The sequence below is a fragment of the Oncorhynchus mykiss genome, chromosome 24 (assembly GCF_013265735.2).
Source record: "Oncorhynchus mykiss isolate Arlee chromosome 24, USDA_OmykA_1.1, whole genome shotgun sequence".
NCBI classification, from domain to species: Eukaryota; Metazoa; Chordata; class Actinopteri; order Salmoniformes; family Salmonidae; genus Oncorhynchus; species Oncorhynchus mykiss.
The window spans coordinates 13760374-13776601 of record NC_048588.1 but is presented as its reverse complement, the minus strand read 5'-3'; the positions used below and the strand labels follow the sequence as shown (position 1 = coordinate 13776601).

Sequence of the window (16228 nt, the reverse complement as noted above, 5' to 3'; positions counted from 1 at the left end):
TAAACTGAAAATGACGTCATAGGTTTTAAATTGTCCCGTCCCTCCTCCACTCCGATACAATGGCAGTATAGTTCACAAGCATTCCTACATCGTTCCTCACCGGTTTAGATAATTTACGACCAGGCCAAGGTCTCCCTGTGTAGATAAGCATTCTAGCCAGTCTGACAATAAGTTCATTAGTTTCTACCAAGGAACAGACAGTCTTTGTTCTAATTCTTGATTATAATTACACACATTATATTCAGTACTAGGATTAAAATAAAATTCATACATCTATACAGTAACATAATATTATTCTGATTAGTCAGTCCTGATTGAAATGTATACATAATTGTCATTATTGATAAAAATCGCTTAACATATCCACCCAATGATTAAATATTATACATCCAATCTCAGATCTAGTTTTATTAAAAATATTAAAAGGCACAAATGTATTTTTTTATAAATATTTCTTGTTATCAAAATACCACCTAACAGAAACCAATACTTGCATTCACACTGACTGTTTTAGGCCTACATCAGGATTTTTGTTACAATCTTCATCAAACAAAAAGTCTAACATTGAAACAAGATAAACCTAACATCTCTAAACATCAAAAAATGGTCTCATCAAAACATAAGTTCCTTGCATATGAAGGATCCGGATTCATGCATCTATTTAGGTTTGAGGCATTTATTCATCATTCCACTGGTCAGATCTTGGAATCAGTCCGTATCTCACCATCTGTTTTCTCATTGATTTCTCCAGAGTCCTGGAAATGAGAACCTTTCACACCGGAATCATCCGCACAAAACTAACACAGTCCCACAGGTGAAGGTAGCCCACAACACAGTGATCATGACATTTTTCCATTTTCCAAACATACTGTCAAATCCAATTTCACAGAGAAGTATCCACCCCAGATTTTTCTGCCAGCTCGTGAGCTAGGGTGGTCAAACCAGCCAGGCCTTGGTCACTGATCTGTCCGGAGCTGTGTCATCGGAAAACAAACCACCTCCATACACTCTCACCCTTTTCAACCAACAAACATATCCAAGATTAATTATATTCTGCCAAGCCATTCATTACATCTCTGGTATAATTGACAAAGCGCTGTGGATTATCCTAAATATAATTGATCCAGTTCACATTCTTATTTGAGAGTGGACCACTAGAAAATACTTGACTCTAATCCTGCTAAGATCTGATTTCTTGCTTTGAACTCGTCTGGTATCTCCCGTGGAACCCCAATGTTATCAATATATACTCTCTCATCAAAAGACCCAGATGGAGTACTTATTTTCTCCCGTTTGGCCAACTTCATGTCATGGTGTTGAATGAGTGTGAAAGGCATTCCCATATGCCCGAGAGCGCATGGGCCTGTCCAACCTGTAGGTTTTTTTTTTTTTTTACATAACGTCATTCCTCCACACAACCACCAGATGTCAGCCCTGGTCCACTTTATCTTATTGAAATCCCCAGAGTTCAATCAGCCTGTCATGTCAGACATAATCACGTCAGTGATAACATTCTCTGTCCTATTGCAGGTAACAACTTCCCCTACATATTTCCCATAAGTACTTTACCGGGCCAAACAGTAATAGTCTCCTCCTGTCACTGTAAAGGGAGGTAGTCTCGATTTAAAGGGAACCTGTGGATATAAATAGTGCAAATCAATGCAACTGTCATTTTCTGGCATTCCTGCTTTCGTGAACAGCTTTACCATACAGTATTCACTTTAATACGTGTCATGATTTGATTTGATTTTGTTCTCTCAAGGCTTTGGTAATACTCTTTATATATCTTTAAAAAGTAGCTGAATATCGTCAGGATAGTCTGAAAACATGCTAAAACTAGCAACAAAATTGCTAGGCGTTTCATTGGGCTATATTTGGCTATAAGATAGGGAGGGAGGTAAGAATAGTTGAATCGTAAAAGTTGTGGTTGTTTCCCAGGTATTGTTTTTTGGTTAGGTAACACCAGGTAAATTCAAACAAAAAGTTAACGCATTCTAAACATTATCTGTTTTCATTACGGGGAACAATGAAAGGTCTACAAGTGGTATTGCTGGCTGGGAGTGTTTCATTTTAAAGGGGCAGTATCACAGTTGTGTGAGTGTAATGGCAGGGTATAAAGCATTTTGGGGAGACAATTTGGAGAAAGACTGAATGAGTTACATGAAACATAGAGGAAATTTAAAACAAATTATTTGAGTGTATTATCATAATTATTAGGTTTTGTTTTTGTAGTAAACGTTGGGTTTAAGGGGATTTCCATGTTCCCAAAACAAGATATCTTAAAGGGGTATACTCACATATGGAATATTAGAAGTTTTATTTTCTGAGTTTTAATTAAACAAGTTTAAAAAAATGTTAGATAAAGGGTTCTTTAATATGTCTAATATGGTATGGAACACGAATGTAAAAGGGTGGTGTAACCTTTGACCTGTTTCCATGGCTTTCCCTTGTGGTCTGATCAGCCACAGGTAGGGGCCATTTGAATAATGAATGTGGTCATAGGTGATACTGGTTTTTAAGGTAAATTAATTATAATGGAGTTTATAGCTCTTGGACATAATTATAGTTTTGAACCACAGAGGAGAAAGTGGAATTGAGGCAGAACAAATTATGGGGAGCGGGGGAATAAAATCTAGTGAGGAAGAAGACCAGGTTCAGGATTCTGTTTTAAACATTGGCTGTAAAGGTTTCAAATGGGCTACTATTGATTTAGTCCTACAACAGGAACAAAAATCATATTAATCATCGATAATAAATGGGGGAGGATGGTCCTTTGGAGGTTTGGACAGGACACAGTTTAAGCCAATAGGGCAGGAAAATACATGAAAGAAAAGGTGATTTTATAAGCATTAAAATGATTTATGACAAGAAATAAGTTGCAGTTCTTAGGGATGGTAAATTACGGTAGATAAGGTATCCCAAACTATGCAACATATATTAAATTATTGATGTGACTGATTTTTAAGTTTAACCCATGTTATTTTTAGATAAAATACAGTGGATTCCCGAAGGAGAGATTACATTAACACAGGAAAGAGGTATATGGTTAGCCTTTTGCGACTAGCAATCCCGGATCCGGGAGCGTAATCATAGCCTCAAACGAATTAGCATAACGCAGCGGACATAAATACCCCTAGAAACTTTTCCTATTCATGAAAATCGCAAATGAAATATATTGAAACACAAGCTTAGCCTTTTGTTAATCACGCTGTCATCTCAGATTTTCAAAATATGTGTTACAGCCAACGCTAGACAAGCATTTGTGTAAGTTTATCATGGCATAATGCTATGCTAGGCTCTGCTGGCAGCAGGCAACATTTTCACGAAAATAAGAAAAGCAATCAAATTAAATCATTTACCTTTGAAGAACTTCGGATGTTTTTCACTCAGGAGACTTCCAGTTAGATAGCAAATGTTCATTTTTTCCTAAAATATTATTTTTGTAGGCGAAATAGCTCCCGTTTGTTCATCATGCTTGGCTGAGAAATCGACCGGAAAATGCTATCACTACAACGCCAAACTTTTTTCCAAATTAGCTCCATAATATCGACAGAAACACGGCAAACGTTGTTTAGGATCAATCCTCAAGGTGTTTTTAACATATACATTCAAAAATATATCCGTCGAGGCAATTGGTTTCTCATAAGAAGCGATTAGAAAAATGGCTACATCAGTATTTTACGCAAGATTTTCTGCGGGAGACACCATGTGACCACTTGCTAAATATAGTCCCTTACGGCTATTCTTCAACAGAAATGCGTAAAAAGACGTCACAATGCTGTAGACACCTTGGGGAATATGTAGAAAACGTAATCTCATTCGTAGCTCATTCACAGCCATATAAGGAGTCATTGGCATGAGGCGGTTTCAAAAAATGTGGCACTTCCTGATTGGATTTTTATCTGGGTTTCGCCTGTAACATCAGTTCTGTTGCACTCACAGACAATATCTTTGCAGTTTTGGAAACGTCAGAGTGTTTTCTTTCCAACGCTGTCAATTATATGCATAGTCGAGCACCTATTATTCTTAAATAGAAGAAGTTTGGAACTACCAAGACTCTTCTTAGAGCTTTCCACCGGGCCAAACTGAGCAATTCGGAGGAGAAGGGCCTTGGTCAGGGAGGTGACCATGAACCCGATGGTCACTCTGACAGAGCTGCAGAGTTCATCTGTGGAGATGGGAGAACCTTCCAGAAGGACAACCATTTCTGCAGCCCTCCACCAATCAGGCCTTTATGATAGAGTGGCAAGCGGATGCCAATCCTCAGTAAAAGGCACATTACAGCCTGCTTGGAGTTTGCCAAAAGGCACCTAAAGGACTCTCAGACCATGAGAAACAATATTCTCTGGTCTGATGAAACCAAAGTTGAACTCTTTGGCATGAATGCCAAGCGTCATGTCTGGAGGAAACCTTGCACCATCCCTACGTTGACGCATGGTGGTGACAGCATCATGCTGTGGGGATGTTTTTCAGCGACAGGGATGGGAGACTAGTCAGAATCAAGGGAAAGATGAACGGAGCAAAGTACAGAGAGATCCTTGATGAAATCCTGCTCCAGAGCTCTCAGGACCTCAGACTGGGGTGATTGGTTCACCTTCCAACAGGACAACGATTCTTAGGATGCCTCACCCTGTACCCATCTTCCTCTACCACTCTCTTCACTGCTTCGGCATACAACACTTTCTGTACTACACTAACCCTGGCAACCTCAATCTGCCTTTCTCTCACTGGACACCTCCAAACTCCCACAAATAACACTCGTAACTTTCTCCACCAATATCAAATCAAATTGTATTGGTCACGGAAACATGGTTAGCAGATGTTAACGCGATTGTAGCGAAATGCTTGTGCTTCTGGTTCCGACAATGCAGTAATATCTAACTAGTAATCTAACAAATTCACACAAATACCTTATACCCACAAATGTAAGGGATGAATAAGAATATGTACATATAAATATATGGATGAGCGATGGCCGTCGGGCATAGGCAAGTTATAGTAAAGCAGTATATACATATGAGATGAGTAATGTAGGATATGAAAACAGTATTAAAGTGGTGTTATTTAAAGTGACTAATGATAGGTATAGGCAAGATGCAGTAGATGGTACAGTATAGAACAGTATATACAGTTGGGAGAACAAGTATTTGATACACTGCCGATTTTGCAGGTTTTCCTACTTACAAAGCATGTAGAGGTCTGTAATTTGTATCATAGGTACACTTCAACTGAGAGACGGAATCTAAAACAAAACTTCTGAAAATCACATTGTATGATTTTTAAATAATTAATTTGCATTTTATTGCATGACATAAGTATTTGATACATCAGAAAAGCAGAACTTAATATTTGGTACAGAAACCTTTGTTTGCAATTACAGAGATCATACGTTTCCTGTAGTTCTTGTCCAGGTTTGCACACACTGCAGCAGGGATTTTGGCCCACTCCTCCATACAGACCTTCTCCAGAAGGTCGGGGCTGTTGCTGGGCAATACGGACTTTCAGCTCCCTCCAAAGATTTCCTATTGGGTTCAGGTCTGGAGACTGGCTAGGCCACTCCAGGACCTTGAGATGCTTCTTACGGAGCCACTCCGTAGTTGCCCTGGCTGTGTGTTTCGGTTCGTTGTCATGCTGGAAGACCCAGCCACGACCCATCTTCAGTGCTCTTACTGAGGGAAGGAGGTTGTTGGCCAAGATCTCGCGATACATGGCCCCATCCATCCCCCCCTCAATACGGTGCAGTCGTCCTGTCCCCTTTGCAGAAAAGCTTCCCCAAAGAAGGATGTTTCCACCTCCATGCTTCACAGTTGGGATGTTGTTCTTGGGGTTGAACTCATCCTTCGTCTTCCTTCAAACACGGAGAGTGGAGTTTAGACCAAAAAGCTATATTTTTGTCTCATCAGACCACATGACCTTCTCCCATTCCTCCTCTGGATCATCCAGATGGTCATTGGCAAACTTCAGACGGGCCTGGACATGTGCTGGCTTGAGCAGGGGGACCTTGCGTGCGCTGCAGGATTTTAATCCATGACGGCGTAGTGTGTTACTAATGGTTTTCTTTGAAACTGTGGTCCCAGCTATCTTCAGGTCATTGACCAGGTCCTGCCGTGTAGTTCTGGGCTGATCCCTCACCTTCCTCATGATCATTGATGCCCCACGAGGTGAGATCTTGCATGGAGCCCCAGACCGAGGGTGATTGACCGTCATCTTGAACTTTTTCCATTTTCTAATAATTGCGCCAACAGTTGTATTGAAGGAATTTAATTCCTCTGTTTTAATTCCCAATTAAAATTAAACACTCTGTCAATTCATAAGAATTTGTAAGACCCTTATTTTATAGGAATGGACAGAGCCCGGTCTTAAAGTCAAATAGCAGCCTTTATTCAAGAGAGTACTCCCGCAATACAGGTTACCACAGGTTATAAACTGAAAATGACATCATTAGTTCCAACACCACCCCGCGCCATCTCCGTTCCAGTACAAAGGCTGTATCTCGAACCTTCCCACATCTGTCTCCCTACCAATTTAATATAATTTATGAGTCAAGGTTTTCTCGTGTAGCTAAGCATTCTAGCCAGTCTGATTCATTTGTACCAAGGAACAGACAGTCATTGTTCTACTCTTGACCACATTCACACACATTATATTCAGTACCGGGATCAAGAAAGAAAATTCATACATATACAGTAACATATAGTATTCTGATTAGTACATATACAGTAACATAATAGTATTCTGATTAGTACATCCTGATTGAAATGTATACATAATTAGTCATTATAGATAAAAATTCCCTTAACAAGTTGTTGCCTTCTCACCTGGCTGCTTGCCTATTGTCCTGTAGCCCATCCCAGCCTTGTGCAGGTCTACAATTTATCCCTGATGTCCTTACACAGCTCTCTGGTCTTGGCCATTGTGGAGAGGTTGGAGTCTGTTTGATTGTGTGGACAGGTGTCTTTTATACAGGTAACGAGTGCAGTTAATACAGGTAATGAGTGGAGAACAGGATGGATTCTTAAAGAAAAACGAACAGGTCTGTGAGAGACGGAATTCTTACTGGTTGGTAGGTGATCAAATACTTATGTCATGCAATAAAATGCAAATTAATTACTTACAAATCATACAATGTGATTTTCTGGATTTTTGTTTTAGATTCCGTCTCTCACAGTTGAAGTGTACCTATGATAAAAATTACAGACTTCTACATGCTTTGTAAGTAGGAAAACCTGCAAAATCGGCAGTGTATCAAATACTTGTTCTCCCCACTGTACATATGAGATGAGTAATGTAGGATATGTAAACATTATTAGAGTGGCATTATTCAAGGTGACTAGTGATACCTTTGTTAAGTCCATTTATTAAAGTGGCCAGAGATTTGAGTCTGTATGTTGACAGCAGCCTCTCTATGTCAGTGATGGCTGTTTAACAGTCTAATGGCCTTGAGATATAAGCTGTTTTTCAGTCTCTCGGTCCCAGCTTTGATGCAACTGTACTGACCTGACCTTCTGGATGATAGCAGGGTGAATAGGCAGTGGCTCGGGTGGTTGTTGTCCTTGATTATCTTTTTGGCCTTCCGGTGACATCTGGTGCTGTAGGTGTTCTGAAGGTGTCCTTAGGGCAGGTAGTTTGCCCCCGGTGATGCGTTGTGCAGACCGCACTACCCTCTGGAGAACCTTGCGGTTGAGGGCGGTGCAGTTGCCGTACCAGGCGGTGATACAGCCCGACCGGATGCTCCTGATTGGGCATATGTAAAAGTTTGTGTGTGTTGTAGGTGACAAGGCACATTTATTCAGCCTCCTGAGGTTGAAGAGAAGCTGTTGTGCCTTCTTCACCACGTTATCTGTGTGGGTGGACCCTTTCAGTTTGTCCATGATGTGTACGCCGAGGAACTTAAATATTGCCACCTTCTTTACTACTGTCCAGTCGATGTGGATGGGGGGTGTTGGATCAAAACTCACGACTATGATTACTTTTCCATTATTAGCAGGCTGTCCAGTTTGAAGAGCTAAGAGAGAATGGCTATTAAAGGAATGGAACATATAGGACCAGGGCCTGCTACCATTATAACCTATACAGCTGTCAGATGTGGGGGTTAACAAGCAAGAACATAGATGGAGAAAGGTCAAGGGAAGCTATTTTCATATAGAGGGAGGGGACCCTATATGTTATGGAAAGACAGAATCCTATAAAGGCAGGACTCTGTAATATGATAATTTAGTCTTTTCATGGAGGGGGATCAGCTCTGTTACGTTTGAAATTGAGTCCTTCCATGGAAGGGCTCGGCTTTCCTACTTTGTATTAAAGTCTATATTGAATTTACAGGTTCTAGTAAAAGTGTTATATTTCTGAGTCAATATTCCACCACAGGGGGTGCTCCCTCTGCTGTTTCCTGAAGTCCACAATCCTCTCCTTTGTTTTGTTGACGTTGAGTGAGGTTATTTCCTGACACCACACTCCGAGGGCCCTCACCTCCTCCCTGTAGGCCGTCTCATCATTGTTGGTAATCAAGCCTACCACTGAAGTGTTGTCTGCAAACGTGATGATTGAGTTGGAAGCGGGCATGGCCACGCAGTCATGAGTGAACAGGGAGTACAGGAGAGGGCTGAGAACGCACCCTTGTAGGGGCCCAGTGTTGAGGATCAGCGGGGTGGAGATGTTGTTGCCTACCTTCACCACTTGGGGGCTGCCCGACAAAGTCCAGGACCCAGTTGCACAGGGCGGGTCGAGACCCAGGGTCTCGAGCTTGATGATGAGTTTGGAGGGTACTATGGTATTGAAAGCTGAGCTGGAGTCAATGAACAGCATTCTTACATACAGTGGGGCAAAAAAGTATTTAGTCAGCCACCAATTGTGCAAGTTCTCCCACTTAAAAAGATGAGAGAGGCCTGTCATTTTCATCATAGGTACACTTCAACTAATCAGAAGGGGCAGGGGAAACACAATAAATCTTCACAAGTCCGCTCCGAGTTACCTTCACCAACTCACCAGTCCCCAACCTCTTCTCCACCCAACCTGACACCACATATGATTCAGCCAAAATGCAATGATCCATTATCTCTATACATCTCTCTCTCAATGGGCCAGAATCATCCCGATCATCCTCGGGATAAGGCCTGAACTTATTGTGAATTTTCCAGTACATACGGTTGAAGTCGGAAGTTTACTTTTGCCAAATACATTTAAACTCCGTTTTTCACAATTCACTGTCTTAGGTCAGTTAGGATCACCACTTCATTTGAAGAATGTGAAATGTCAGAATAATAGTAGAGAGAATGATTTACATAAGCTTTTAGTTCTTTCATCACATTCCCAGTGGGTCAGAAGTTTACATACACTCAATTAGTATTTGGTAACATTGCCTTTAAATTGTTTAACTTGGGTCAAACGTTTCGGGTAGCCTTCCTGCAACAATAAAACACCATCAGGATGTGCAGTTTGCTGTTTGCTAATAGCAACCTGCAGTTCTTTCATTGTAAGTTTAGCATTAGCATCCAGAGGTATATAGGCTGCAGTAACAACAATGGATGTAAGCTCCCGAGGCAAGTAGAAAGGCCTGCACCTAATCATCAGGTACTCTAGATTGGTTGAACAGTGACTCCCGGTTATGTTACTGTCTGTACACCATGCTTTGTTTACATAAATGCACAGACCACCTCTTCTGGTCTTACCAGTCCTCTGCCGTACGACCAGCCCTGAAGACGTCGCACCCCTCTAGCCCAATAGCGTTGTCGGGTATGCTGTTGTTTAGCCACGTTACTGTGAAATTCATGATGCTGCAATCCATAATACTTTTTTTTAAATGATTCTTAGTCGTATTTCGCCCATTTTGTTCGCCAGTGACCGGAACCTAGCGAGGAAAAGGCTAGGTGGTGAAAGCCGATATGGGGTTAGCTTTTGCCAAACCCGGAGGCCACCCGCTTCCCTCACCTTTGTTTACGATCTCAACGCCGCCCCCGGGCACTTCCTCTCAGCGATGTTTCAGCCTCCTGGGGCATCTTCGCGATCTCCAGTGGAAGTTGTAAGTTGTTAAAAACTCGCTTTGTGCATTAAGTAAATTACAACTAATTCCCAAAGTCTGGGTAGACGCCGAGCCTCGCGTTGTACACGCGCCGCCATTCTATCAGGGGCGATTGGAAAAAGCTGTTCATAAGAGGACATTGTATTATATTTTCTTTGTACTCACTGACGAAGGCCATGCAGCTGAAAGGAGTCTGAGTTTTTAAACTTTGTTTCCATTGAACATGCCATACAAATAAAGGCATTTTAATTAATTATATGAAGAGTGCCTTGGTCCCCCTTTCTTTTAAATGACAGACGATGTCTTTTCCATTTCCCCACGCTCTCCACTGGATCCACGTCTCACTTAAAAGCATGCGTCACAGACACGGGGAATCTTTAAACTTTAACTACTCCGCTCAACACTTAATATCACCCCTGTTATTACTCCTTTCAATGGCGCCCTGTCGCAAGTCATAACTCTTGTCTGGAGAGCCCACTCCTTCTGGGTGGAGGAAACACAATAAATCATCATGAGTCCATTCCAAGTTAACTTCACCAACTCAACAGTCCCCAACCTCTTCTCCACCCAACCTGACACCACGTATGATTCAGCCAAAATGCAAGGATCCATTATCTCCACAAATCTCACTCCCACTGGGCCAGAATCATCCCTATCATCCTCGGGACGAGGCCCGAACTCGGCGTTCCTCACCGCAGGTACTTCATCCTCATCTCTGAACTACTGGAGCATGTATGCCTCTTTTTGCACTTGACGCCAACATTCCTCAACACACTGCTTCCCTCTACATTCTACTTTTCCTCACCGGGAATCTTCAACTTCAGTTGACCCTCAACACTTTTCACCACTCCAGTTATCACTCCTTTCAACGGTGCCCTGCTCTGGAGAGGAAAGCAAGTCATAGTTCTTGTCGCCAGTCACGTGATGTGGAGTGCATACTCCCTCTGGACGGCAGAAATACAAAAAAATATACGTGATTCCACTTCGAGTTACTTTCACCGACCCAACATTCTCCAACCTCTTCTCCGCCCAACCTGACACCACATATGGATCTGCCATAAGGCAAGGATCAATTCTCTCCAAAAAATATCACTGGGTCAGAATCGTCTATGTCATAATCAGGATTATCACACATGCCACCTCAGTTAATTCGTCCTCACTGTCATCATGTTAAATTTCCTTCTGTAGCTCCTCCAAAAGTTGTGTGATATACCATTTCATATTTACTCAAAACAAGTTCCACTTTTCTCATTTTTTTCCTGTCCGCCATCTCACCCATACCTCATGCCCACACCGACAGCCTTCAATGGCCCAAAGACAAAAATGTGTCACTAGCAAACTTCCTACAGATGTAGGATCTTCATTTGATCACCCTGTTGCAGGATAACTTTCCTGTGTTGCAGGAAATGTCGAATTTGTAATGTATATGAAGTTTAAAAAGACTTCCGAAGTTTGTAATTTCCACTCAGAAATTTCAGACTTGATTTCCTCTGACGGAAATTGCATCAACCCTTACAAAATGTCCATTAATTAAAATCCACATAATTATTCACATTTCCTGTTGCGGCAAACTGGCTCAAATTAAGATCCTACATTTGTAGTTCAACTGATGGGCCATCAGCTCATTTCAGCTAGTCAACTCAGCCAGGGAAACACAAATGAATGTTTTTCACACCTTCCATTAATGTGACATATGTGACTTGCCGTCAAATCTTCCCTCAGAGAGAAGGCCATTCCCCAAACTATTTTAATAAACTTTGATATTGCATTTTGTCTCTGTTATTCAGTCAGTTAAGACTTCACTCATTTGAACTAATTTTGAACAGTAATTGGAAACCTTAGGTCTGCTAGAAACATAAGTGCTATTTTTTGATTATATATAGATCCCCAAAAATGTGCGTGTTATTTGTTTGTTTTAAAATCATTCTCTTTCATGTTCCATTGCACTCCATTCCGTAGGCTACCTCACTATTCAATCTGGAATCAGGGGTAGACGTAACATAGTTAATGTAAATCGGTCTCCTTCCATTTAGTATGATATGTTACTAATTACACCTTGTAACGTTTCATAGCAACCAACCAACTACCCACCCTCCTTAAATGTTTGCCCTAAGTAACCTTTTGTCTTATGTAACCATACCAAACATAACATAAATTATTGTACCAATTTGTTGACTGAATTTACATTTACCATGTTACGTCTAGTTTATGAGACCAGGCTGCACTTTTCTCAATTTCATCTACATCTAATATTATAAACCTATGTGTTAAATTAGCTTTTATAGGCTACAGTAGGCTATAGTTTAGGTGTAGCATACAGCTGCATTTCTAATACACTTGACACCTGTATGTCGTAGTGGAGACCAATATCTATCTTGTTATTAAGCTATATAAAAGAACGGTTATTGATATGTATGATTAGTAAATTATATGTATTTTTGCAGTGATTGGACCTAGGTCTACAGTAGCAGTAGGACATTTACTAATACAATTTATTCTTTAGCGTTTGAGCGAGAGCGAGAGAGGAGGATTTTGATAGCAAGACCTGGTGCGAAATAGCTATCCAATTATCTTTAATCATTACAAATAAAAGCCGAGTATTGACAAGTCATGATAAAAACAGATCTCATAAGGTTGGAAATTCTGTGAACTACACCAGTCCATGTAATGAGTTTTGGAAATATGTATATTCACACATGCTAAAATCTCTAAACACCATGGCCATTGTCCTTATTCGTCCTGATCAGTTCAGCAGCAATCTTCTCCAATCTTCTGTGCATAGTAGCCTAGTTTTTGGAATTAATTCATTGTGGGCTGTGAAATGTTTTTTTTTTAAAACTGTCCAGGTGGTAGTATGCACCCTTCCAGTTTGTTTGAAAACTCCTAAAAGTAGTAGAAGAAAATGGACTACTTTAAAATGGAAATTGCCTCAATGGTGCTTCCAGTGCTCTTACAGATGCCATAATGGGACAGACACACTGTTGTGATGTTGATCTAAGTCTATAGATCTTTCTCTACTAGGGGAATACTTTACTGCCCATTTGTGGAAACAGAACTTATTGGAACCTTACATCATTTTGCCCTTTCCCCAACCCCCCTGAAACACGCATACAGTACATATCCACTGACATTCTAGAAGAACGTAGGGTCAGAGCCACAGCAGCATCCCTGACTTGACTTTACTACAGTGCTTTACAGTACTATGACAGTAAAATACATTTACAGAAATAAAATGCAATACAAACAATTTTGTTGATGATAAAAAATATAAATAAATTACAGTATAAGCATACAGTTCTGGCAGCTCACATCTTGACAAATATTCTTGTCAGTCCTGGGATTCAAACCAGTAACCCTGGCCCTGCTGCTGTACCATCTAAAGTCATAATTGGTACCAGTTTAGGTTCAGATTTCTGATCTCCTTGGACCTAATCCCTATATGATAGGGTGCAACAGTGGTGGGAACAGAACATAGCCACAGGAAGTAGGGGTGCTGAGGGTGATGCAGCACCCCCTGAAAAATCTGAATTAATAACAAATATCAATATTTTTGGATAACTTTTTTTCTCACAGAAGTAGCACACTAGAACTTTACTAGTCCTGCATTAGCGGACCAATATAGCCTTCTGTAGTGTGGGCATAGAATATCTTTCCCCCATGGCTATGGAACAGAATAAACTGTACAGATATTTCTGGTTACTGTAAACAGAAAAAAAAGGATGGCTGTAGAGAAGTTGATGAAAGTGATCAAGTGGGGAGTACACGTATTAAAAGCATTCGTTCGTGACTCCTTTGAGACTTTCAAGCAAACAAGTAACATTTTGATGTATGAAAGCACAATTAACACCAAAGGTAAAACTACTAGACTTGATATGATACATATACCATACAGGTTACTCAGTGCACTTTCAACACAGGAGAGTTTAACAACTGCTAAGTGAGAGAAAATGGTTATGGGAATAAAATAAAAATGGCTTACAAATGGAGACATGCCGGTCATAAGCCATCATCACTGCCAGAATAAGTAAGCACTTATTACATATACATTGCAGAAAAAACCTGCAATATACAACCTTTGTGAGAGATTCCCTTTATTTCTGCCTCATGGCGAAATGTGTAGAACTGCAGGAAATTAACTTGAAAACTGCAACAAAAAAAAGAAAAAAAAAGACAAATGTTTTAGGAGGATGGGCAGTTACATAGCTGCCCTGAGTGGGAGGGCCAAGTGTCCAGATCTGGCAGAATGGTTTGGGGTGTAGGGTCTTCCCAAAGATCCCACTCAGCATCTGTTTGAGCATAGTCTGAAGGTAGGGAGGGCAGCTCTCCTTGATGCTCTGTAATTATGCAACTAACTAGCTAATGTGACACAAAGCATTCTCAGTTACAATACATGATAAACTTGATGCGATTTTTACAGTCAATTATAGCAACTATAAGTAAGAAAACACATTCTAAATTACACAAAGGAACCATCAGGTTATGTTTCAGGGTTAAGGCCTAGTACCTTGTTACAAGCATGCCTGATTTTAACCATCCTAACACCATACATTAAAGGATTGAAAAGTGGTGGACATATCAGAAAATAAACAAATAAAATAGTGCGAAGTATAGGTGGAAGATCTGCAGTTTCATACCTGCCTTGCAGAATCACAAATAACCAGCCAAAGAAGAAATTAAGCAAAGAGGCTATATGTGGTGTGCAAGTGTTAAATGCTTTCTGCTTCGTCTCTTTAGAAGACTTTAAACATACCTGTAGAATTCTTACATATGAGTATATGGTAGGAAATATAGTACAAGAAATATAAAGCACAGTGACAACAAGACCCCATATGTTATTCAGCATAGTATTTGAACAGGCAAGCTTGACTACTGAGTAGTTGTCACAATATAGTCTGTCTAGAACGTTACCACAAAATTGCAGTCGCAAACTCAGGGAGATAATGATGGCGATTAGGAAAAAAGAAGACAAGCAGGACAGCAGAATTAAGCCACAAATGGTTTTAGGTGTCATAATATTATTATACTGCAGAGGATAACAAATGGAGATGTACCTGTCATAGGACATAACTGCTAAATTACTAAATTCTGTTAGAGCACATGTGTACAACACATAAATCTGGAGATAACAATAAAGAAGGGAAATATCATGTGTGTCAGACAGCAAGTAAAACATGAGAGCAGGAAACAAACCAGTGCTCCCATACAACTGATTAACAAACAAAGCACATAGAAACAGATACATGGGTTCATGAAGGCTTCTTTCAATGCAGATAACTCCAATAAGTAAAGCATTGGCAAGAATGATGACAAAATATAAAACAGTTACTACAGCAAAGTAGAAATACTTCAATTGTCCGATATCACCGTATGCAGCAAGCCTAAACACCTTAAAGTGAGTAGAGTTTTCCATGGTCCTGGGAGTTGTTAAATATGTGCTGTCAATGTTTGAAGAAGAGGAGCAAATCCTCCTACTATAGCTTTCATATAATTAAATTGATAAAATCACAAAGAAGAGACAACCTAAATTGATACTTCCTTAACTTGTTGATTCAGTAATAGATTTCCCCACATATAAAGTATACTCACCAATATAGACAGCTTTTCATTCTCCAGGGGCCTGTTGCACAAAAGTAGAATTAAGACATCCGGGATAAATGACTCAGCTGAGCTCAATGAAGCCAAAACATGTGCGTCCAGGCTTAATTGGTTGCACAAAGACCAAGCCAGGATGAGCAGACACGGATTCATTAAGCCAGGTGAAACCAATCCTGGATAGGTGCGCGCTCACGGCTCACTCAAATAGACCCCGCCACAGATCACAGATTAACTGATTTACCATGGCAACTAGAGCCGCGTACTTTTCCCCGTCGGAAGCACAAATCCTCATGGAGGCATACGAGGAGGTAAAATATATAATTAAGAAGAAAGGCAACACCGCCACAGTGATAAAGCAAAGAGAAAAAGCGTGGCAAAGTATTGCAGACCGCCTGAATGCGTAAGTAGTGCACAATTACACACTCACCGCTCCGCTGAAACATCACAATTACAATTCAAATATTTAATTCACATCTCCAAAAATGCAGTTGTACTGTAATTATGAAACGGTTAATTTTTTTTATTGAAATGCACTGCAGATATGAGTGAAATTGTGTAAAGTAACTCCATCACACTGTATAAAGCTATGATAAAATTTTTGATATTTTTACTGAA

General features: G+C 40.4%; 1 protein-coding gene across 1 annotated transcript; it reads right to left on the bottom strand.

The window, feature by feature from the left end:
• Window positions 1–14495: 14495 nt before the first annotated feature.
• Window positions 14496–15428, bottom strand: LOC110503328 (olfactory receptor 11A1-like). The gene has a single exon (XM_021581694.2). It carries the CDS (start codon window positions 15426–15428, stop codon window positions 14496–14498), a length of 933 nt encoding a protein of 310 aa, XP_021437369.2.
• Window positions 15429–16228: the final 800 nt, after the last annotated feature.